Raw genomic sequence first — 26,155 nt, forward strand, 5'->3', positions numbered from 1 at the left:
ACACTAGACACTAGTGATATGTCTATATGAAAAAAGGCAACAAAATCTAAATTTGCAACATTTTTTAACATAACATAACATAATAGTAAAGTAAATAATAGTTCGAATTCAACATAATCACTTAGAGAATTGGTAAGGTATAGATTAGACTATCGATTGCACACTATTAATGTATTTTTAACTCAATTTAAATAAAAAAACGTAACCGTTTTCATGTGAATTAGACTGATAAAAACCAACAAATAACTTAATCTGCCAACATTTTAAACATCGTTACTTGTCCATAATTGATCGACTACTGTATCGATTACTGCACATTGTTTTACTTTAACTGAAACAAAGTAAAATTTTTAATTGTTACTGTACTAACATTAGACAGTGATATCTGATAAAAGGCAACATTAATTAATATTAATAATACTGAACCAAATTAAATATCGTTACTTATCCACAATGGATCGACTACTGTATTGATTATTGCACATTATTTACTAACTAACATAAGAAAGTGATATCTGATAAAACGCAACAAACTGAATCGAATTAAATATCGTTACTTATCCATAATGGATCGACTACTGTATTGATTACTGCACATTATTTTACTATAACTGCCCTAGTCAAATATAAAATTGTTACTGTACTAACATTAGACAGTGATATCTGATAAAATGCAACATACTCAGGACCAAATTAAATATCGTTACTTATCCATAATGGATCGACTACTGTATCGATTATTGCACATTATTTTACTATAACTGCCCAAGTCAAATTTAAAATTGTTACTGTACTAACATTATACAGTGATATCTGATAAAATGCATACTCAGGACCAAATTAAATATCGTTACTTATCCATAATAGATCGACTACTGTACCGATTATTGCACATTATTTTACTATAACTGCCTAAGTCAAATTTAAAATTGTTACTGTACTAACATTATACAGTGATATCTGATAAAAGGCAACATTAATAATACTGGACAAAATTAAATATCATTACTTATCCACAATTGATCGACTACTGTATTTATTATTGCACTGAACACTATCTATGGATCAAATAGTTCAGTATTTACATTTGATATATTATAAAATATTTACTTCAAAACTCTCAAATGTTTTATGTAAACGATTAAAAACTATTAAATCAGCCGTAATGCATAATCTTTTGAGTTTATCTATTCGTCATCATCACAGTCACTTTCTCTGTCATCACTCCAAGGTTGGTCATCATCGATTTCAGCTTCAAAATCTATTATTTCAAGTTCTTCATCATAACTTTGTTCCAATATTCCTGCATAAGTATCAAGAACTTTGTTCCGAGTGTGGATCACTAGTCAACGTATCTGGTAGAGCATTTCCTTCAAACCATTTAGGTACATTCCTTCCATCACCATTATCAACCCATCCATAGTTTAGTGGGTGTAGGTTTTGTGTTGGCTGAGGAGTATGAGCGTGTCTCCACATAATAGATATACATAATTTGCCCTCAACAGATGCTGGGTGATTGTGATTTCACATGGTGGCAATGACGAACAGTTGATCTTCTTGAATTTCTTCTTTCCAGTTATCATTTTGCGAAGCGATTGGTACCTGGCCTCACCGCCTCATTAATACTGTTCATGCTTTTAAACCCATATATCTTGCATACATAGGCAGTGACTGCGGGTTTGTCCATCCTGTCACCACAAAGCGATCGCAATACAGCAACATGTTTCTTGTCCTTCACTAAATAATATGTAAAATGGGATTGACTTGCCGTTGCGGTAAAATCCAGTATCATTACAGTGTGATATAATCAAATTTATAAATGACGCTGTCACAAATCATGTAAAAGAAAATCCAATAGCCCCTATTGGTTTTATTATATCATGTATTCTGTTTAGCTAGTAACAATGGAATATGATGAATGTACAATATTCAGTTATTTAATGCACTAGAGGGTGAGCTCGCTTCGCTCGCTCCCCCTCTAGGAAGTGTAGACGATGGTTCTCGGAATGATAATGTTCTCCTTATACATTTTCTGTCGGTTACCATTATTGAAAAGGCTTGACATTCGTAAAACTAAACTACTTTGTTTCACAGTGTTTTAGATGATTAATAACATTTTAAAGTATAGTTTTTATTGTTTGGTAGGGCCCTTTGGGGAGGCGGAGGTCATTTGAGGGAGGTGCTTATTCGAGGGATATATGTTAAATTTTTTAGTTCTAATAATATGGTAACATTTATAATCAAATGAAATCCTCTCATAGATAATTATGAAAAGTGGTAAAAAAGAATAACAAATGCTTGGTAAATTGCAGATAACAGTGCGGTGAATTCTACTACAAATAGTATAATTGTGTTATTATAAATAGATGGACGTTTATTAGATAGTTGGGTTGTGGGGGGGGGGGGGGGGTTATTATTCAAAGTGATGTTTTATTGGAGAGGCGTTTATTCAAATGAATACCATCCTAATAATTATTAATACATTATTTAATTTAATCATCTTTTGAAACTAACTGCCGTGACAGAGTGGGCCCAAGACATTACGGCTTGCAACATGGGCAGACATCTCGGTCCTAACGGGACACAGGAAGATAGCCTACAGTTATTCCTGCAAGCTTACTCAATAAAACTCAGCTATCGGGATTTCACTCGAAAAATGTCTTATCAAATCTCCCTATGTAATTTTATAATACTATTCCCACAATATATTCTGATTCTTTATGGCGTATATTTAATTTGATCTTTATTAATTTGCAGTATAATTCCTATTATTTAACTACTGTACCTTCACACACGTGTGGTATGTTTTAAAATAAACAAAAAACTGAAATGGCTATGATTAATGGCCATTTTTTTTTTCGTCTTTCAAAGGGACACTGTAAATTGATTGATGGAAAGTGCCTGTTTCCAGTCACCTTTATAGGGTCAAATCTATTATTTTAAAGCCCCATTCCCTACGTTTTTTAGATCTAACTTAAGATCACAAACTATATTTAATGTAAAAATAATACTATATGGTCCTATTGCGATAACTTTTTTCGTCTTTAAACGGTTAAAAATGTGAAAAATAAGTCGATTCTAATAATTATAGCGGCCCGCTATAAATCCCAAAATGCATTGCGCGCGGATTGATATTTTTGTTTTTCACCTGTAATTCGCCCACTTTTCGATCGATCGTGAGGCCAAAACAAATGGAAGACTCCTAACTTTTCAGCGAAAATACCGGGTTTTCCCCAATTTGTATCAACGGAGTCTGGCAAAAATAGAAAGACAATTAATGCAGCAACTATACAACGTCAGGCTAGGTATATAGCTCGCGTACGATGTTCGTACGTTACCGATGTTTACCAGCTAGGCCTACAAAACTAAGCCTAGCTAGGCTAGGCCTAAGACCGTCCACGAGAGGTCGATCGCCGCGAGCTACTTAGGTAGTGCATTGTTTCTCACTTTTTATCATAATTTACCATAAAACGTACATTTAAGACAAGGAATGACATGGTTTAATGTTTTTAAAGTGATATATATGTATTATTTTCCAAAAAACGTCCAAAATTGCAGGGAAGGGGTCTTTAACTGCTCCCTTGTGTATAAAAGAGAGAAAATATTTGAAACTAAGGCCCTGTTCAGACCCATGGCGTTAGACCGTTTTAGCGTACAACGTTACTATCAAGGTCACGTTACAAACCGCAGAGAAAAAAACGAGGTGTTCAGACCCATAGCGTACGATTATCGTTACAACGGAAGTACGTCATCCAGGTTGTTTCTAGTTGCATATTCATGTGCTCTTACCCACGTGTTTTCATCATTATTTCCACTGTATATAGGCCTAGATCTCAGCCCTACAATTATGACAAAATTTGCCGTAAATAAAACATACCTCAGCATTTATTTAAGAAAAATATAGTAAAGCCAAATTTCTGTTTCTATTGTTTTTATTTTGTAGTAAAAAACATTTTCCCCAGGCTCTTGTGTTACGAAAATAAAGCAGGCCTCGTAATGATGAAGAAAAAAATGATTGTGATTAGTCTATCCAGTCCAGTCAAAGATATATATTCTTTGGTCCATTCGGTTGAAAATAACCCTTAACTTGCTAATAAAAGGGACACAGCTCCCCTTGTTTGTTTACCGATTTTTTTTAGGAGTTAGGGGGTTTTCAGCATTAAACTTGTCCAGTCTAGTCTGCCTTGTATGAATGAGTGACTTGATGTCCCACGCTAGTTTTTAGCTTGAATGAAATGCGTGAATGGCTCTAGGCCTACTAGGCCTAAAAGCGGATGGGATCGTAGTCCCTATGTTTAAATACAAGGTGCATGTATTTATGTCATTTGTTAGAAAATATAATGGTAATCAGTTGATAATAGTTTGTAGCCTTTGTAACAGTTGTATTTGTAGTGTAGTTAGGCCTTATTTATTCTGGCCTTTTTGTTATTGAAATCCATCTCACACATTGACGATACAAGATGTCAGCCTAGGTCAAACCTTGTTTCGCGTCATAACAGGAAACGTTCTGATTGGATACAACGTTGACTTACAGTAGCGTCGTACGCTAAAACGGTACTATCATCCGTTTTCCACTACAACGCTACAACCGTTGTACGACGCGTTGTACGCTAATCCCCAACTGTTCAGACACACATTCTTTTAGCGTCGTACGCTAAAACGGTCTAACGCCATGGGTCTGAACAGGGCCACGGTCTAACGCCATGGGTCTGAACAGGGCCAGGCCCTGTTCAGACCCATGGCGTTAGACCGTTTTAGCAGAGGTATGTTTTATTTACGGCAAATTTTGTCATAATTGTAGGGCTGAGATCTAGGCCTATATACAGTGGAAATAATGATGAAAACACGTGGGTAAGAGCACATGAATATGCAACTAGAAACAACCTGGATGACGTACTTCCGTTGTAACGATAATCGTACGCTATGGGTCTGAACACCTCGTTTTTTTCTCTGCGGTTTGTAACGTGACCTTGATAGTAACGTTGTACGCTAAAACGGTCTAACGCCATGGGTCTGAACAGGGCCTAAGGTGAACTTATCTTAAACCCGGAAATTACTTTGACCGGGAAGAATTGAAATTGAGAGGAAAATCCAATGTTGAAATCATAAATGTTGTTAAAAAACTCTTTATAATATCTTCCTAAGATATAAATATGGAACAATAGCGTCGGCGTGCACACTAATGTTATCAAATCTACGTTTCGCGGTACATCTCGGATAGATAAGGTAGGTATCCAAGGCGGAGATTTGTACCGAAGTTTTTGCATTGTGCTCGCCTATGTCAGAATTAACCATAATTTATATATAGATACAGCCAGTAACCTCGATGTCTTTGCTCAATTGTGCTTTTACAGTGTGTCGGTAGTTACACTGCATGTAAAATATTCGACCTGGGTTCAGTTAGAGATAACGATATTTAATTTGGTCCAGTGTTATTAGTGTAACAATTTTAAATTTGACTTGGGCAGTTATAGTAAAATAATGTGCAATAATTGATACATTATGGATAAGTAACGATATTTAATTTGGTCCTGAGTATGTTGCAGATATCACTGTCTAATGTTAGTACAGTAACAATTTTAAATTTGACTTGGGCAGTTATAGTAAAATAATGTGCAGTAATCAATACAGTAGTCGATCCATTATGGATAAGTAACGATATTTAATTCGATTCAGTTTGTTGCGTTTTATCAGATATCACTTTTTTATGTTAGTTAGTGAAATAATGTCCAATAATCAATACAGTAGTTGATCCATTGTGGATAAGTAACGATATTTAATTTGGTTCAGTATTATTATATTAATTAATGTTGCCTTTTATCAGATATCACTGTCTAATGTTAGTACAGTAACAATTAAAAGTTTGACTTTGGTTCAGTTAAAGTAAAACAATGTGCAGTAATCGATACAGTACCGGTAGTTGATCCATTATGGACAAGTAACAATGTTTAAAATGTTGGCAGATTAAGTTTTTTGTTGGTTTTTATCAGTCTAATTCACATGAAAACGGTTACTTTTTTAAAATTTAAATTGAGTTAAAAATACAGTAATAGTGTGCAATCGATAGTCTAATCTATACCTTACAAATTCTCTAAGTGATTATGTTGAATTCGAACTATTATTTACTTTACTATTATGTTATGTTATGTTAAAAAATGTTGCAAATTTAAATTTCGTTGCCTTCTTTCATATAGACATATCACTATTAAACTAATTAAAAACAATATTTAAATCGAGTTACAATAATAATGTACAATAATAGGTACCGGTGTCGATCATTATGAGTGTAATTTATGATTTATAATTTATTGTCAGTCCGAGTCCGTATCACGTATTTCTAACTCAGCTGAACGCCATAAGACGACATACGCGCCGATTAGCCTATATAGCCGAATAGGGGGAAACTGCGGACCTTTAGGGCTGCTGTCTGAGCTTATGTACAGAATAAAGTTGCTGTCATTGGTGTTTTTGTCATCCCCAATATGTACTGCTGCCATTAAAACAAGATTCAACCTTGTATCGCTTCACATGAATAAACCCATTTGGGCGTGGCCCTCAAATGTTGCTGTTTGCCGCCCCGTACAGGATAAAGTTGCTGTCATTGGTGATGTAATCATTAGTAGCCCACTGCGAATGATATCCAAAAAAGTTTATCCTTGTATCGCTTCACATGAATAAATGCATTTTTACCCCCCTATGTTATGATCCCACAGGCCCTATGTACAGGCTGTGACCCGGCAGCAATGTCGAATATTGCATCTCATCCTAATACGCACCTAACTACATCATCAAACCTTTTGTATCTTTTCACATGATCTTCCGGGCTTACCAACTTTGCAACCAGAGCTTTTCAAGCTAATGTGTGGGTTAAAGTCAAATGGATTTCCGGACGTTAATAGTGTGTGTGACATAGATGTCCGAGGCAAGATAGCAAAGGCAAGTGATTTTTGTTTACCATTCTAACAAGGCATCAAATAACTTATGGGAATATTTGTTATGTTAAAATATTCTATACGTTACCTGCCGGACTTTTATATTTATAACATTTTTAAATGGGACAAGAAATGTTATTAATTTAACTTTTACTATTAAAATAGCTAAAGTTAAATTAATACAATTTTTCTTTTACATTTTTTTAACATAAATTTTGTTATTTACGGTCTGATTATTTTTTAAAACACGTAGGCCTACAGTAACCTCAATCAACTTATTTAACCCAAACCTAATAGGCCTATAATACACGCGGCAAAACGTGTAGACCTACATTGTCTTTTATCACACGTTTAGGCCTAATAGGCTTACGATGAATTTGTATTTAATTTTTGTATATTTGTAAAGTATTTGATTACAGTATCTTTTTATCCAGATTGCAAATTGCCAAACGACGGATGAGTACCGTACTATTTCACATGAATTATCGGATTGGGCGGCAGATCAAGGAGTCATGACGTTGTATAACTGGGATTTCAATCAAAAACAACAAGTCGTGTCAAGTCTGTTAAAGCATTTTTTGTTTTACAGGTAACGTGGCCTAATAATGATAATATATTTTAAGCACATGGTTATTCAGTGTTAGACGCGGGTAAACTAGATATAGATATTACACTGGCAAATAGGCCTCCATGGGTTACGTCATGTAAACAATTAGTTACTAGCCCTTTTTAATCCAAGAAATAGTACGGTATCATTATGCATATTTCCTTAAGGTAAATCACAAGGGTTAAGTTCAGGACAGGAGAAACATTTTGGCATTAGCATTTAAAAGCATCGTGAAGGAAAATCCATCGAAATCCATCCAAATGAAATTCTCCTTTGGTTTTTATTTGTCGGTTGACGGCTGCTCTGGGTGATTCTTCTGTAAAATTGCTGAACTTTAAATCAAGGCTTGGAATTATTGTACAGGTCGTATGAATGTGAACACATTTTATTTTTTAATTGTGATTATAATTTACATGGTGCATTCATTTTCTCCTAATCTAAAACACATACCGGTAGTGAAATCCGACAGTTCACTGAAGGATTGGGAGTACTTTGGGAAAACGTAAGAGATTACCCAAACCAATTTGTTCCACTTTTACTCTGGAGGGGAAAGGACTGACACGGCAAGTACTAAAGACACTAATGACAGTTGAATATTCAGAGGCAGGCTCCAATATACGAAGTCAAGAGGAAGACACAGTGTATTGTCTGGAGGTTTTCTTACAAGAGTCGGAAGGTATTGTATACAGTATTTATATCTTTATTTTAATGTAAACTAAAGTAAACTCTAGAGATGGGGCGTTACATGCAGGGGGAGGGGAGGGTGTTGAGATACCCCCCCCCCCTGACAGATTTTATACACGGCTGACAAATCCTTCGGGCTGAGAATGAATATCCAAAGTAAAATTAAATACCCCCAAACAGGGCTCGAAACGAAACGATACAATACCGTATTTCCTTACAGTTATATAATATAGCCCTTCGAGAGAGAAACAAGGTTGTGTGTATTCACGAACAAACTTTACCTTGAAGAACTATACCGCTATACCCTATTTGTTATTCCTTGTACCAAAACGAAAGTATGCCAATAAGAGCGATGAAAGGTAGACGAAAAAAGTATACATATTTTATTTCATAATGTTTAACATTTTTATTTTTATGCATTTTAGATAAAAAGACCAAGACATCCCTTGGAGACTTCCTAACATTTGTTACTGGTGCTGACTCAATTCCCCCTCTTGGTTTTAGCAACCAGATACATATAATTTTTTTTAGTAAGGAGCGAAAGATGAGAGGTTACCCGACAGCCAGTACATGTGGGTTGGATTTACACCTCCCCCGTGGATATGACGATCCACTGGAATTCACAACTCTAATGGAGGAAGCCATCATAAATGGCAAGGGTTTTGGAAAACTTTAAAGATGTATTGTCCCCCAAAATCATGAAGAATAAAGATTTTTTTAAATCGAACTTTGAATAGGCCATTTTGCAGTTTTAATGAAGTTGTTTCCATAAGAAAAAAAAACGAGAAAAAAAAATTATTTCACATATAGAAAGACAAAACAGTTAAACAGTTAAATTACCCCAAAACTCATTGTCTTCCAGCCAATTCGACCATTCATTTGATTTAAATTACAGTTTTCTTAGGTAAATAATTTGTTTTCAGACCCATTTTTTGTGAAAGTGAATAACTATTATGTGACATTAAAATAACATATTCAACAAAACAATTAAAAAAATATTTTTTCAGGGGAACAGTATATCTTTAAATTATGATCAAGTTTTAGTAGCCAACAGTTTTGTAATTGTTTCAGAAATAAAATACTGTTATTAAAGTTTCAATAAACAAAATCTTGTTGTTAAATTACATCTGTTGTACTCTATTGTACAGCTACATAACACAATTCTGTCTGATCATCACCAACTGAACATAATAATATAAATATAATTGTTTATATTGTATTCATTACATGTGTTCGTTGCAATTGTTCTAACTTTGTATTGGAAATAATATCACAGCGACAATTAATTAATAAAAAAAACCGATTTATAACATGATAATGTGATATCACGTGCTTGCTGTGGCATTTGATCAGATGACGTCAAGAAACATATTTCTAAGACTGCTGTATAACTGCAAACCTTCATCACATGTTTTCGGCATCGATAGCTGCCTTTCTTCGAAGAATATGGAACATAAGTCGAACACGTCCTTATCGCATGGAATCTGGCTTTTGAAGATGGATTCACTTTCACAAACTTCAACTTTAGCCACATCAACGGGAATAATACACTCTTGTCCCTCGAATAAGTATGGTACATTGTACATCAATGTCGGGCGTCCAAACGAACCATGGCTATTTCTAGATTTTGAGATGCGATGGGCATTCCACTCATTTGCAACCGTGTCCAGTTCATCCTTTAAAAAAAGGCAAATATAATACAGTACAGTAAAAACAAATAGTTTAATGACAGTTTAGACCGTGAAAAAAAAAACAATATCGTAAATAAAAGAGGAGTGGTTTAATTCTAGGCTTGCTTTTCAAATTGTTGCGAAAGCCCAAATTATTATTATAATTGTCGTACTTGGGGACTATAATGCATAGCACACAATGTAATTGCTGTACTGCTTACCTGGATAATTTTCATAAAACAAAATTGTAATAAAGACTTGTCTATAAGACCTCCATCATATCTACCGTCATTCTTTAGTTGTTTAAAGGCGTCCATCCAAAACTGAGTAAAGTGTTTTCTGAGAATGCCCCACCAACTCTCAATTCGTTGATTATGTTAACTTGTTCCTTGTATAAAACTGCTGTTCTCATTACAAAGAAATTGTTGCATTGGACCAACAATAGAATTTTCAGTTCCGAAATCTGTTCTAATAGACTTTGGACAACCCATTTTTTGGCGAACAGAATTTACGTAATAGCCGGCTATAACTTTTGGATTGCTGCTAGTAAGCTTCTAGCCATATAATGTGTCTAGAGAATCCGTCTATACAGCCATAATTTATACAAATGCCGTATGGCTTAAGTTTGTCGTACGAGTCGATATGCCAGATATAGTTTGGGCCAGGTACATGATAAATTCTTCTGTGTAGTCGTAGTCTCCTTCTTGCTTCGACACCCTCTGGGTCAAGAAGGTTTAAAATTATTCTGACCGTCTCTTTATCTATGTTTAATCCATTTTGTGTGCAACGAATGTGCATCCACCTGTACCCATGTAGCATCTGACGTCTGTAATTGGCTTTCAATGAACGCAGCGACTTCCAGTTCGTCAGAATGCCGTTTTCTTCGACTAAGGCACATTTTTTTCAGCCTTCGCTTTAATGTCCGTTTACTTATCAAAATATCATGATCTTCTGCTAACATTTAAATAATCTCTTGATAATTTAAGCTACGATAGAAATACTGTATTAATCCAATGGTTTTCAGGACGCATGATGACCAGATTGCATTAGCCGGGATGGTTGGGATGTCTTTAGAAAGGGCAGAGGTCGAATTATTAATTCGAAATAACGAATTACTAATTTGAAATTTCTAATTATTAATTCGAAATTTCGAATTATTAATTCGAAATAACGAATTAAAAATTTGAATTAACGAATTACTAATTTGAAATTTCGAATTACTAATTTGAAATTTCGAATTATTAATTCAAAATTTCGAATTGTTAATTCGAAATAACGAATTACTAATTCGAAATTTCGAATTATTAATTCGAAATTTCGAATTATTAATTCGAAATAACGAATTACTATTCGAAATAACGAATTACTAATTCGAAATTTCGAATTAATAATTCGAAATTTCGAATTAATAATTTGAAATAACGAAATAAATAATTCGAAATTTCGAATTAATAATTCGAAATTTCGAATTATTAATTCGAAATTTCAAATTACTTAAATAAATTCGAAATAACGAATTAATAATTCGAAAAAACGAATTAAGAATTCGTTATTTCGAATTTGTGAAAGCAATATTATTTTGTTGTTGGCCCTAATAGGCTTTCGTATTTTTCCGTAGTTTTATGACTAATTAGACGTTTATGTGTATAAAAATAGGTTTTTATTGATAATAAGACAATAAATAAGCCAAATGTACTTTAATTAATCATTACGCGGACCAGGCTACTTTAGCGTTACGTTTGGCATCCACTGAATCAGTGGATGACCTATCCCCTCAACATGTCAATTAAATTGAAATTGAAATTATATTTATTTGCAATTATCATGTATTTTGTTCTATTTTACATTGTATAAAATTGTTATAAAACGATGACAACATTAAAATACAATAACAGGAAAAACAGTGGCAGGATACAAAAACAGTTTCTGGGTACAAGACCTTTGTTAAAAAAAAAAATTGTTTTGTACAAAAACATTGACTGGGTACAAAAACGGTGGCAGGGTATAAAAACAGTGGCAGGGTACAAAATCGATGGCAGCTGGGTACAAAAACAGTAGCAGGGTACAAAAACAGTGGCAGGGTACAAAAACGGTGACAGGGTACAAAATAGATGGCAGGGTACAAAAACGATGGCAGCTGGGTACAAAAACAGTGGCAGGGTACAAAAACGGTTGCAGGGTACAAAAACGGTGGCAGTGTAAAAAAACACAGCGTCACTGATTTTATACAATAGTTCGCGGGAAATCTGATTGCTGACCTTATACAGGAATAAATACTTAGTGGTTGTGATATTCCATTTATGAAATTTAATGGGAAAGTTATATCTTTCACAAAATGACTTAAAATATCTTTGTATGTCAGGCAGTGTTTTAAAGGCTGGACGCCCCTGGTGGAAGGGTACAAAATCGATGGCAGCTGGGTACAAAAACAGTAGCAGGGTACAAAAACGGTGGCAGGGTACAAAAACGGTGACAGGGTACAAAATAGATGGCATCTGGGTACAAAAACAGTGGCAGGGTACAAAAACAGTGGCAGGGTACAAAAACAGTGGCATGGTACAAAAACAGTGGCAGGGTACAAAAACGGTGGCAGGGTACAAAAACGGTGGCAGGGTACAAAAATGATGGCAGATGGGTACAAAAACAGTGGCAGGGTACAAAAATAGTGGCAGGGTACAAAAACGGTGGCAGGGTACAAAAACGATGGCAGCTGGGTACAAAAACAGTGGCAGGGTACAAAAACGGTGGCAGGGTACAACATCGATGGCAGTTGGGTACAAAAAATGAGCAGGGTACAAAAACAGTGGAGGGTACAAAAACGGTGGCAGGGTACAAAAACGGTGGCAGTGTACAAAAATGATAGCAGCTGGGTACAAAAACAGTGGCAGGGTACAAAAACGATGGCAGGATACAAAAATGGTGGCAGGGTACAAAAACAGTGGCAGGGTACAAAAACGGTGGCAGGGTACAAAAACGATGGCAGCTGGGTACAAAAACGATGGCAGCTGGGTACAAAAACAGTGGCAGCTGGGTACAAAAACAGTGGCAGCTGGGTACAAAAACAGTGTCAGGGTACAAAAACGGTGGCAGGGTACAAAAACGGTGGCAGTGTACAAAAACAGCGTCACTGATTTTATACAACAGTTCGCAGGAAATCTGATTGCTGACCTTATACAGGAATAAATACTTAGTGGTTGTGATATTCCATTTATGAAATTTAATGGGAAATTATATCTTTCACAAAATGACTTAAAATATCTTTGTATGTCAGGCAGTGTTTTAAAGGCTGGACGCCCCTGGTGGAAGGGTACAAAATCGATGGCAGCTGGGTACAAAAACAGTAGCAGGGTACAAAAACGGTGACAGGGTACAAAAACGGTGACAGGGTACAAAATAGATGGCAGCTGGGTACAAAAACAGTAGCAGGGTACAAAAACGGTGGCCGGGTACAAAAACGGTGGCAGGGTACAAAAACGATGGCAGATGGGTACAAAAACAGTGGCAGGGTACAAAAATAGTGGCAGGGTACAAAAACGGTGGCAGGGTACAAAAACGGGGGAAGAGTACAAAAACGATGGCAGCTGGGTACAAAAACAGTGGCAGGGTACAAAAACGGTGGCAGGGTACAACATCAATGGCAGTTGGGTACAAAAAAATGAGCAAGGTACAAAAACAGTGGAAGGGTACAAAATCGATGGCAGCTGGGTACAAAAACAGTAGCAGGGTACAAAAACGGTGGCAGGGTACAAAAACGGTGACAGGGTACAAAATAGATGGCAGCTGGATACAAAAACAGTGGCAGGGTACAAAAACGGTGGCAGGGTACAAAAACGATGGCAGATGGGTACAAAAACAGTGGCAGGGTACAAAAACAGTGGCAGGGTACAAAAACGATGGCAGGATACAAAAATGGTGGCAGGGTACAAAAACAGTGGCAGGGTACAAAAACGGTGGCAGGGTACAAAAACGATGGCAGATGGGTACAAAAACAGTGGCAGGGTACAAAAACAGTGGCAGGGTACACAAATAGTGGCAGGGTACAAAAACGGTGGCAGGGTACAAAAACGATGGCAGGGTACAAAAACGATGGCAGATGGGTACAAAAACAGTGGCAGGGTACAAAAACAGTGGCAGGGTACAAAAACGGTGGCAGGGTACAAAAACGATGGCAGATGGGTACAAAAACAGTGGCAGGGTACAAAAACAGTGGCAGGGTACAAAAACGGTGGCAGAGTACAACATCGATGGCAGTTGGGTACAAAAAAATGAGCAGGGTACAAAAACAGTGGAGGGTACAAACACGGTGGAAGGGTACAAAAACGGTGGCAGTGTACAAAAACGATAGCAGCTGGGTACAAAAACAGTGGCAGGGTATAAAAACGGTGGCATGATACAAAAATGGTGGCAGGGTACAAAAACAGTGGCAGGGTACAAAAACGGTGGCAGGGTACAAAAACGATGGCAGCTGGGTACAAAAACGATGGCAGCTGGGTACAAACACAGTGGCAGCTGGGTACAAAAACAGTGGCAGGGTACAAAAACGGTTGCAGGGTACAAAAACGGTGGCAGTGTACAAAAACAGCGTCACTGATTTTATACAATAGTTCGCGGGAAATCTGATTGCTGACCTTATACAGCAATAAATACTTAGTGGTTGTGATATTCCATTTATGAATAATGGGAAATTATATCTTTCACAAAATGACTTAAAATATCTTTATATGTCAGGCAGTGTTTTAAAGGCTGGACGCCCCTGGTGGAAGGGTACAAAATCGAAGGCAGCTGGGTACAAAAACAGTAGCAGGGTACAAAAACAGTGGCAGGGTACAAAAACAGAGACAGGGTACAAAAACAGTGGCAGGGTACAAACACGTGGCAGCTGGGTACAAAAACTGGGGCATGGTACAAAAACAGTAGCAGGGTACAAAAACGGTGGCAGGGTACAAAAACAGTGGCAGGGAACAAAAACGGTGTCAGGGTACAAAAACAATAAAGACGGTACGACCAAGCAGTGGTCTAGGATACAAAAACTTGTGTTGTATACAAAGTAGTCTGGGAAAAAAAGAAGATTGCAGGGATACAAAAACGGTGGCAAGGATACAAAACAGTGGCAGGGTACACACAATTGTGTTGTACTAAAACAGTGGCAGGGTAAAAAACATACACACTTAGGCCTATTTGTAGCATTTACGAAAAAAAGTATCAGAGTAACATCAGGAGAGCTAAACAAATGAAGGAAAGGGTCAGAACATTTGACTCTGGCAGATAACAGATAACATACTTTTCAAGAGTGATAAGAAAAAAGGAAACATATTATATTCAATTTGTATATCTTTCATTTTTAATTTAAGATAATTATTTACATGATGATAAAACTGTTTAATGTGTATTAATTTAAATTGGTTATTGTTATGTTTATTTTAGGGTTTTTTCATAAGTCATTCATTTTTTTCCATTAAAACTTAAAAATTGGCTATTTGTAGTTTATTGTATTAATCTTTATGGTTTATTTTACATCATTTATATCTCAATGTATATTGCATTATTGTTCTTATCTTTGATAAAATATTAATATTATGTACTGTAGTAGGCCTATACACATTTAAAAAATGCTCAACAAAGTCTCAAACCACATAAAATCTAAAAGTTGAAACTGAATATTTAATGGCCCTTGAGAATTCTAGGTAGCCTGCGCAAAGGTCATCAAGGCCAAACTTAAGAGGATGACGCTCTTCCATGCGAATCATCTCAGGTTAGACCAACCTCCAGTGGGCAGGACTTTGTAGTTAGAACTTGTGTAGTCCAGTCCCTAAGGGGAGAAAAAGGGGTGGGATGTTACCAGACTGGATACAAATTTTTCAGTATAGCAGTTTGGTAGAGTATAGTGTGGAGATGCCAAAACAAAGTTACTGGAAATCTGATTGGACCTCTGTGACCTCTGACCTCAATTTTTATATTTTTCTATTATATAACTAAAAATCGCCATATCTTGACAACGCAGGGACATTTGACATTTATTTTTTTTTCAAAATGCTTGGAAGATATATATTTATATTCGCTATAATGAAAATAATTGTACAAAAATGGCCGCAAAGGCTTTATTTTTCAGTTTGACCTTTGACCTTGATTGCCTAATATCTCAATAACACGCAATTTCAGAGATTTGAGAATGGGCTCAAAATGTTAAGAAAATAAATCTAATATTTAGTCTAATAGAAACTTTTTTCAAAAAATTACCATAAATCAAGCTTTTTTTACCCTTGACCTCTAATGTTTGAATATGTCAATATCTCGGTAACTATTTGTCCTAAAAAGTTCAGTTTGGTGTCAAATTGTTTAGAATATACACATTTATATTTGCTCTAACAAAATATTTTGTCAGAATTCAATTGGAAATGTCATTTTGAGCTAAGACCCATCGTTTTGCATATATTTAGCAATTAATAATCTAAAAAAAGAGATCGAGAGAGGGGAGGGGGTTGGGGTGGATGGAGAGACACATATTTTTGTTACATGTTACACAAATGTTAAACTCTGTCTACACTATAACATTTTTATGCAACAAAAAAATGTGATGTGCCCATATATGGACACGATGAATGACATATCACTACCATATTTGGGCACATCACACCTTTTTTGTTAAACTAGTTTATAGTGTAGACAAACATGTAAAAAATATGTGTCTCTCCATCACCCCAACCACCTCCCCCTCTCTCGCTTTTCCAATGCTACTGCATGCATCTATACACATCAAGATGACAGGAATTGTACTGGAAAGTTTTTAGCTACATTTGAAAATAAGTCCCAGAGGATGGGTGTATTGTAATGTTATCAGAATTATGGCAATTGTTTGTAATGGGAAAGTTTTAAAACTACATTTTAAATATTTGCTAATAATATCACATGCTATTAAAGATATACTTATTTTCCCCCTGACAAAAGTAATTTTGACAAATATTTTTGTTGAATATGCAATTTTAATGTCACACATAATAGTTTCACCAAAATTGGATTGAAAAAAAATGATATAGTGCATACCCAAAAAAACTGTAATTCAAAGCAAAAAATAGGCTGGAAGTCATTTTGTCTTTAAAGTGATATTTACTCTATTTTTTAGATTAGCTCTTTGATTAAACACCTCTTCCAATGCAGTGAAGATCTTAAGTGTCGCCTTGTCTTACTAATCTTCCTTTAACTTCTCTTTGAACGATCGTAATCAATATTTGTTGAGGTATAATATTTCCCTCTAATATGGTAATGCCTGTTTTATTGAGTCAAATGCTTTCTGATAATCTCTAAATCAAAGATTTGGTGATATTCATTTCCTTTTTATTTTAGTTGATTGACAAACTGTATAAGATGGTCCTACTGTATAAAGCCTTATATATTGGTTTATTTACTTCTAGTCGGTCTCTGATTTTGTTTTTTGATTACTTTTGTAAATTATTTGTGTACATGTGATAATGTTCGTTTGGTCGGTAATGGTTGATGTCAGTTTTGTCATGTTTTTGTGGATTAAAGTATAATTATCATTGCTTCTCTTAATTTCTTCTGGTTTCAAAGATTTTGTTGTATAGTGTTATGAGCTGGATGTGTTATTGCCTCATCAAGCCAAGATGGTAATTTTGACTGCTCACTGGTTTGTTTTCCTTTTATATTCCACTACAGTATGTTCTTGAAAAGAAATTAGCTTTGTAATTAATTTGTCTTTGATCCTTTTCAGATTTCTAATATTTTAAACATGTTTTTCTTTTCTTCGCTTTTTCCTCACTGTTTCAAACATTTTATTTTTTCAGCATACTTCAAGCAATTAATTGATAATTAGGTCATATGTTTTATGAGTATCAAATCGCATTGGTTAATTCTTCTTTTCTTTCTGTGTATTGTTCCTTTGACTAATTCTAAAAAAATAAAAAATAAAAGATTTCGAAAAAAGGTGGCTAATTTTGAAGTATCATAATAATTATTAACTTTCACCAAAAATTTTTCGAAAAAAAAAATCATTTAACTGAAATACAGACGTTTTTTTGTTAAAAAAATAACTTTGACTTCCAGTCAAAGTTTTCGATCAAAACATATCCCATAATGAAACGCGCTTGTTTGGCTACTCTGTATGCATAATCATAAAACTTCCTTATGATCTGTGTGAAAATACCTTCTCAACCGTGACGAGTTGTAAACAATCCTAATTAGCATATGCATAATGCATACTCATGGTTTGAAATCTTTGTTTACTTTCGCTCGCGACGATTTTCCAGATAAAATGTAATCAAACTAATTTACCTGTTAATTACATAAACTAGTTGTTTTAGCTTGAATTTTCGACTTAAAGTGAATAACTTTAATATTACTTTGATATGGCCACTTTAAATTTAGAATATTTTGACCTTCATTTTTTTGTGTTTCAAGGGACAATACATCATTAAGATCCTGATTTTCTTTCTTTTTTTTAAAATGTTATTTAACTTTTAAGTTTATCTAATTTTTTGTTGATATTAAGTGTTGCTCTTACGGTGTAGGCCTACCATGCGATGGAATTATATATTGAAATTAAATTAAACATTAAGTTTTAAGAAAATTGTAAAAGGTTAAATAGGATATTGAATGTAGTTCTGGTCCATTAAATCTATATTTTAGGTATATTATTATAAGTATGACACACGCACGCTTAACAGTATATCCTGGTCATACCTCAAACTGGCATTTCCAGTAAAAATATGATAACATCTTCTATTAGAGCTAATATAAATGTTTACATTTTGAACATTTTGAAACCAAGTTGAACTTTTTATGACATTTGGTTACAGAGATACAGACATATTTACACATTAAAGGTCAAAGGTCAGTAAATGACATTTCCTGTGGATTTGGAAGAACATGTTTAATTAGAGTATATATAAATATGTATGCTCTTAACAATTTGAAACAAATTTCAAGAAATTTTGACCAGTAGTTATTGAGATATAGTAAGCCGAGGTCAAAGGTCGAAACATTGAGAAATTACATTTCCGGTCGTTTTTTTGAAAAAAGTTCTATTAGAGCGAATATAAATATGTACCCTCTGATCTATTTGTCAGCAATATCATTTCAATTGTCAAACCCGTTGCAGAGATATGGCTGTTTAAGATAGAAATATAAAAATTGAGGTCAGAGGTCACAGAGGTCAAATCAGATTTCCAGTAACTTTGTTTTGGTATCTCCATATCATGTTCTATCAACATGCCAAAGGGCACACTTGTATCCACTATGGTAACATCATTTCCCCTTAGGGACTGGACTAGTGGCTCAAATGACACTCCAGGGCAATAAAATCACAATAACTTACAAAGCACTGACAGTAATTGCTTGTCAAAACCAAATTGCCTAACCGTAACGCTAACGTAGCCTGGTCCGCGTAATGAATATGAATTTCGGTTGCGAGTGGTTGCGCGTTGTAGCGAGTGCTTACAAGTGGTATGACGTAGTTGCGAGTGGTGTTTAGTAGGGTTTTTACAGCCGAACGGCTGCCGACTGAAACGGTCGCCAATTAAAACACAATAGAATGTATGAAACGCCGCGTGTGCCGTTTGTCATACAACGTGTAATCAAAACGACGTGTGGTTTAATACAATTGTTTTACTTTTTTTTCAGATTGAAATGAATTAATATTAACAGATAGGCCTAGATGTTTTTAATTATCATTATTTTTATTTTACATTTACATTAAATAATAATAATAATAATAATATATAATAATTATATTAATTATTAAAAACGGCAGCCGACTGTTTTGCCTATTTCAACTTCAATAATTGATCATACGTATTTGTTTGAATACGTTAAATTAAATAAATTTAGAATGGTGAATTATTATAATAAACATTATTAATAAAAACTTAACTCAAAAATACGTTTATTCTTTGATTTAATTCTTAAACATGTATTATATTGGTTGTTTCATTTATTTGTTCCTCCATTGTGGTTTCATAGCTTTACTGTACGTTTAATACTGCATTGGCTTGTTGAAGCTGCGGCGGTATTGGCGTCCCATAGAAAATGTTGGCGGCCGTTTCAGTCGTCGGCGGCCGTTTACCTTTAGTAGGACCCCCCTGTAACTGATCCGGTTTAATATAGCCTAGGCCTAGGCTAGGCTAGAAAGGAAGCTGCAATAATGGTAAGTTTTGTGAAAACACTGTTAGGCCTAAGCCCTAGCTAAGCCTAGCTTGAAATTCTATTGAAATAAGCCCAGGACTAGGCCTAGGCCTACTAGGCCCTATAGCCTAGCCTAGGCCTAGTGTAATACTAATGGATTGGGTACCACAACGCGTGTGGGCTTTCGGGCCCAACTGTATGTGTGGACGTTCGGGCGCAACTGCGTAACTTGGACGTTCGGGTCCAACTATGTGAACGTTCAACCCCAACATTTTTAGACGATCGGATTTAGATGATCGGGCCCAACGTGTTTTACTGGTACTAAATACGGTGCCAGATGAAATCGGTCGCGTTTGAAATCGGTCGCGTTTGAAATCGGTCGCGTAAAAATCAACTTCCAGTGTTTTGTATGGAGCGCCGCTAGGTACGTTTTTGATCATTGAAATCGGTCGCGTTTGAAATCGGTCGCGCTATTTTGTATGATTTCCTTTATTAGTCTCAATTAAAATTACAAAACACTTACGATTACCGATATTTATCCAGTGTTTTTTTTTTATATTTTCTGTATTACTATTTTTTATGGGTTAGGCCTACGGATCCAGGCCTACACGTATTCTGGACACAAGTTGTAACATTTAGGCTACTTATGTTTTTAAAAAAATAAAGTAAATAATTAATTAAATTAGCAAGATTAGGCCTATAAGGTAAATACCCTTCCAATAATTGCGCTTGTTCACCCAACGTAATGTGTTTGCCCTTACGTTGGGCCGTAGTGGGAACCACGCTTAACGTGATCTCGCGCGATTTAAAAAAATCACGACCGGCCGTCGTAAATACACAAATAAATAGGCCTAGTGTTTAAAAACCGTTCATTTTTTTAATACGAAAAAATTAGCACGTGTCAGGCAATTTTAAGCATTTATAAATAATCCACATTTGCATTTGTATATATTTGTAATTAATGATTTGTTTTCAATTTTGTATACAGGTTGCAAGGAAGGATGTGTGCTTGTTGAAAAACTTTACCTATAATATTTTTATGGAAAGATAGATATTTATATATATTAGTTTCTATGCCTACTACAGAGTGGACCAACTTGTATTTTAAAAATGAATCTACTGTTATTGTTTACAATAAATGCAATAGCTACAAAAGATAAAATGTAGCAAACAATTTTGCGTTCTAGGAACGAACTGAATTTGAAATATTAAATGAATGTACATTTATATCTTATATGTATGCAACAGAAAAAAAAAATCAGATAAACTTTTGAAAATTTCAAATATATTATTATAATATAAACTCAACATATTTATTTGATATGGTATTTAACACTTTCTATATAACGTTTGATTGCACTAATTAACATTTTACTATCATAAATACTAGACATAATCATATAAATTATTTTAAAATATAGTTAAGCAAATACCAGTAAAAAATAACCAAACATCTTCTGATACACTTTAAACATCGTCGAGGTTGCGAACATCATTCGATATCACGCGACATCCAGCATTTAAAAGTGACCTCGCCGAACGCTCCCCCAATCTGTATTGCTCCCATAGTCTTAACAGACGTCGTGTTGCCAATTTATACCTTGGTCTTTGGACTCTATCTAAATCTTCTCGATTCACGAGCTCCATGGCAATATGAACAGTTTTGCTTTCGTCGAACAGGAGATCAATCATCAGGTAAAAGTGTAATTTCGCTAAAAAATAAATTAAATTATAGGCATTATAAGCTAGTCGTATCCAGAGAATAACTATTATAACGATTTCATTGAGTATAAAATCATCGCAATGATACTCTAGAATACTTACATCGTCGTCCTTTTCGATTTAGTCTGCCATGCCAGCCTTCCAGGTCGTTATTCGTTCTCCTTTCTTGGCCATATACAGACCAGTCTCTCGGTGTGAAAACGTTTCCATATACCCATGTTCGCTGAATATACACAAGAAGTTGGCGTATTACGGCGTTATCCCCAGCATTCCGTTGAAGAAAGTCGAATATAGGTTGAATGTGCTCAACGGGAAGCAACGGTAAACCCATGAGCTGCCTTACTAACTATATTAAATAATAGTAATAATAATGATAAAAAAAATATGTAGTTCTAAGATCCAATGAATCATGTTTACAACAATATTAAGGCCTAAATATCAATAAACTGATTTCATACCTCGTGTGTGCCGTTTTCATTTCCATAAGCTCGTTGTAATCCAAGTTCCTGGACTTTTCGAAATATGGCCTGCCAAGATCAATAAAGTAAATAATGTATTTTAGAATCTTAATTCAACTGATTCAATGACTTATTTCGGAGTTTGTTCATACATAAATTTATCAAGTCAAGTAGCTGCTGCGTGAAACAATAATTTAAAAGAGTATGCAATCAAATGTTGACAAAAACTTAAAAAAATGTAATCAACAAAGATGAACCGTATGTGTTTATATACCTGTGTAAAATGAAATAGACAACCCGTAATAGTCACATCAGGAAATACTCTTCTAAACGCTTGCCAAATAGATGCCTCATAATCGGCTACAACTTTGGTCACAGAAGGAACATTCGGTATAAGATCAACGATTGCTTCTAAAACGGCAACATAATCTTCATGACAAAAATGAGAGGTACTTGCTTACTGCAGTTACCAGATGTTACAAAGCTATGGATACTAAACAGTTGCATAAACGGTTGTTTAACCAGTTTGAAAGTTGCATCCACGTACCTATTAAAAAGAACAAAAAGGGATATCGTTTTAAAGATGTCACTCTGAGAAAATATTCATAAACATCATGAAATATATATTTTAAATAATACTTTAACCAATCACTAACCAATTCCTTGCGTTCGAAAGAAGTTCCATCATACAGTCTGTCGCTAACACTATGTGCCGTTGGTTATCAAGAACGACGTCAGTTTGAATAAAACCAGCGGGAATATAGTCTTGGTCAACAACAAAATTTAAATCTCTTGGATGATTCGGTCGTGTTAGCTTTCTCTTATAATTAGCCTGTTGTGCAAGATTAATAGGTTTGGGTAATGTGGGATGCACAGCAATATTTCCTGGTCCAATTTCCTCCCTTATAGACTGTTCAACTATATCGGCAGCGGATACAAAGGGGTTGTTAACGGCCTTAGCTTTTATATCGCGTCTCATAGTTGCAACATTTACACGTCCTATAGATAATGTAAAAAAAAAGATTTTTTTTTTCACACAACAAAATGAAAAAAATTAATAGCAATTGATATATTGGACGGCAAAAATGAATAAAGTGCATTAAAAGATATTTAGTGACTATTTACAGTAGGCCTACTAGAGGCCTAACACGTAGTAAATTTGATAATTTACCTTAAATATGTTCACCATTTAAAACTTTATTTATATCTTAAATTATATTAATGATATTTTTATTTTTAGATAGTATAGATGTATGCTAATTTGTAGTTTAAACCAAAAATAGTACCGGGTACTTTACCTGGATTAGCAGCTCCGCAAGTATGATCTTGTAATCCTTTGACATATAGACCATTACGTTCTATTACACTTGCCTTGCACATAACATTCTTATTTCTCACACTGCATCGCCAATTCACATGAGAACGCCTTTTGTCCACTTTCTGAGTGTATTGGTATCCGTTGTCGTCAATTAAAGTATCCTTACAAATAATATGCATTAAAACAATAAATTAAATTTCGCGTATACTGGGCCGCATCATCAAAATCTACCTACTGTATTTAACTATAATACTTGAGTGAGGAAGTATGCTACCCGAAAGCTCTGTAATTTCTTTCTGGCTGTTTTACTTTATCGTTTTGATTTATTTTATTTGTATCTTTATTGAAATTCAATGACATAATATGCCTACTCAGACTTTCAGAGAGTTTTCAGTAATAACTTGGCCGTGTAATAAATGCGACAAATAGAGGCATGAAAAAAGTGCAAAATGTTTTAAATCAAAAGTATTTACCTCTATGCCTCTCCACCCCCCACATTTTTTAGGTGGGGAAACTCTCACCTAATAAAAATATTTAAGTAAGAAATAAAGTAACTACTTTTCCACGATTAGTAGCAGCTGGAATCCGTCTGTATTGCACTTCTCCTCTTTCTTCTTCTATAACTGGTTGGGGTTGAGGGTATATTTGATCTAACTCAACTTCTTCATGTTGCACCGGTTCGTCGAATTCACCTATATCGCCTGCATACAGTACCATAAAATTATGTAGACTTATTGTACACTATACACAATAAATCACGTGCTGAGAAGTTTTAAGTTTAAGGGTATTTCTGAAATATTAGTTTCATAAGCTTTAATATATATATATATATAATTTATTTAGGTTTTCAAAACTTATAAAAAGAAATGAATTGTACAAATGAGTGTTCACAAATACTTATATACATGTACTTTGCTTAAGATGATTATTATAAATTCTATTGTGTTAGTAGTCAGAGGCTTAATTCCTATTTCATATAGACCTAATTTAATTTATTTAAACACAAAGGTGAACATTACCCGAACAAGCACTAAATGTTATTAGTATAACAAAAACTACGCTAATAACAGTAATATTTGGCCGCAAAACCAGTTGGTTAATTTTGGTTTACATTCTGTAGCTCTATTTACTGTTGTAATGACTCCTGGAAGTATTGATGGCTCGGCCGGTTGGCGGGGGTTTGCGGGCGAAGCATTCGCACTTGCTGCCGATGGCGCAGTTGAGGCTTAACTTTTTGGGCAATTTCTAGCTGCTAATTCGAACGGCGATTTAGGTGCATTTGCTACCTTATATTCGATAAATTTCTTTCTCTTGATGTAATTCATATAGATTGGTACTTTCGGTATGTATAGTACAATAATCATTGTCAAATACGGTGTTGCAAACACAACATTGTAACTTTGTTCGCATTCGTTTTCTACTTGGTTTTTCCATCTAGGCAATACTGGTAATGGTATACGGGACTCTCGACTAGTATACAGTGGGTATCCCAATGAAAGCGCACAGAGGGGTATCACTTTTGAAATATTGACGAAATTCGAAAAAGTAGTATGACTTTGATGTTAAATAAATCGTATTCAATCTTAATTAATACTTACAAAATTTATATTGTTTGAAAGTACTTGTTTTAATCTATGTATAAGTGTGTTTATAATTAAAATTAATGAATTAGTTGCCGAGAAAATGCGATTTTAAAACGGTTCTAAAATCCTGTCGAGCCGATTTCCGCGCGTTGAAAACCTCATCGGAAAATCCCCATCAGTTTTCAAAACACGATCGCACGATTACCATTGAAGCTAGCGGATTAATTTTTGTTGTATGTTATCGGGCTTTAAATAAGCTTTAATTTGATACGAAAATCGTCTTCTATAAATAGGTTTTTCGTAACGAAAAGTCAATTTTTGTGACAAAAATCCAATTTTGATTCACCGTTTATGGAAAAATATTATGGATTTTGGTATTAAATTATAGCTAAATCTACATTGAAATCGATAAAACATAGTTTACAAACGTATTGTGCATGGTAATTGTGCGAACTACATTTTAAAATGGTGCATGAGGCGTAAATCCCGTTCAAAATTTTAAAGATCCAACCATTATAATCCGGTGAATATTGTAGTGAGTAAAATATTGTACTCTAAAATACGCGCGTGTTTGTTGTGGCGTTTTCCGTTAAATACATTAATGCACCCTATCAGCGAATGGTACGTTCCATATTTTGAACACGTTGTTTAGTTTTCCTCGCTCGAGTTCGACCGGCACCGGCTCGACGCGCGAGATGTGTGACAGCAGCGATGTCGGAGTTTGACATGTCCTTTTCCGTCGTAGAACATCTGGTTTTACACATTAATTTAACAACTTAAAATTGATGTAATGTGCGGAAGATTTATTATGCAAGTATACAATGCAAATTTACCAACGTTACATTTGACTCTGTATACGGCGGTCGAAAGTCATTAACTGCGACCGAAATACTTTAACGGGAGCAACTACTGTTCGCGAGTAAGCCGTGACTTGGCCTAAACTTTATCTCCGTATTTCAATTTAATAACGTAATAATACGAAAAGAAAACAATTTTTATAATGTTATATATACTATTCAGGTAAACAATTAATTGTTTTAATTAACA

General features: G+C 34.8%; 2 protein-coding genes and 1 pseudogene across 2 annotated transcripts in view; 2 read left to right on the forward strand and 1 right to left on the reverse strand.

The window, feature by feature from the left end:
- Positions 1–7,486: 7,486 nt before the first annotated feature.
- LOC140039779 (uncharacterized) lies at positions 7,487–9,354 on the forward strand. The gene is made up of 3 exons (XM_072085382.1): positions 7,487–7,521; positions 7,996–8,215; positions 8,649–9,354. Exons 2-3 carry the CDS (start codon positions 8,122–8,124, stop codon positions 8,897–8,899), a joined length of 345 nt encoding a protein of 114 aa, XP_071941483.1. The 5' UTR covers positions 7,487–7,521; positions 7,996–8,121; the 3' UTR covers positions 8,900–9,354.
- Positions 9,355–9,394: 40 nt separating this feature from the next.
- On the reverse strand, positions 9,395–10,438 carry LOC140039368 (uncharacterized; annotated as a pseudogene).
- Positions 10,439–19,933: 9,495 nt separating this feature from the next.
- LOC140040732 (COMM domain-containing protein 4-like) overlaps positions 19,934–26,155 on the forward strand; it is an 85,139-nt gene continuing 78,917 nt past the window's right edge. Inside the window, exon 1 of the mRNA XM_072086883.1 lies at positions 19,934–20,049. Coding sequence (XP_071942984.1) covers positions 20,047–20,049 — 3 coding nt within the window. The 5' untranslated portion in view covers positions 19,934–20,046. The remainder of the gene's footprint in view (positions 20,050–26,155) is intronic.

This window comes from Antedon mediterranea, chromosome 2 (assembly GCF_964355755.1).
Source record: "Antedon mediterranea chromosome 2, ecAntMedi1.1, whole genome shotgun sequence".
Classification (NCBI taxonomy): Eukaryota; Metazoa; Echinodermata; class Crinoidea; order Comatulida; family Antedonidae; genus Antedon; species Antedon mediterranea.

Bases quoted from the DNA above. Each gene is read 5' to 3' on its own strand.
- LOC140039779 (XM_072085382.1), top strand. From the start codon at position 8,122: ATGACAGTTGAATATTCAGAGGCAGGCTCCAATATACGAAGTCAAGAG. The intron at 8,216-8,648 runs GTATTGTATACA...TATGCATTTTAG, and splicing joins TTTCTTACAAGAGTCGGAAG to ATAAAAAGACCAAGACATCC.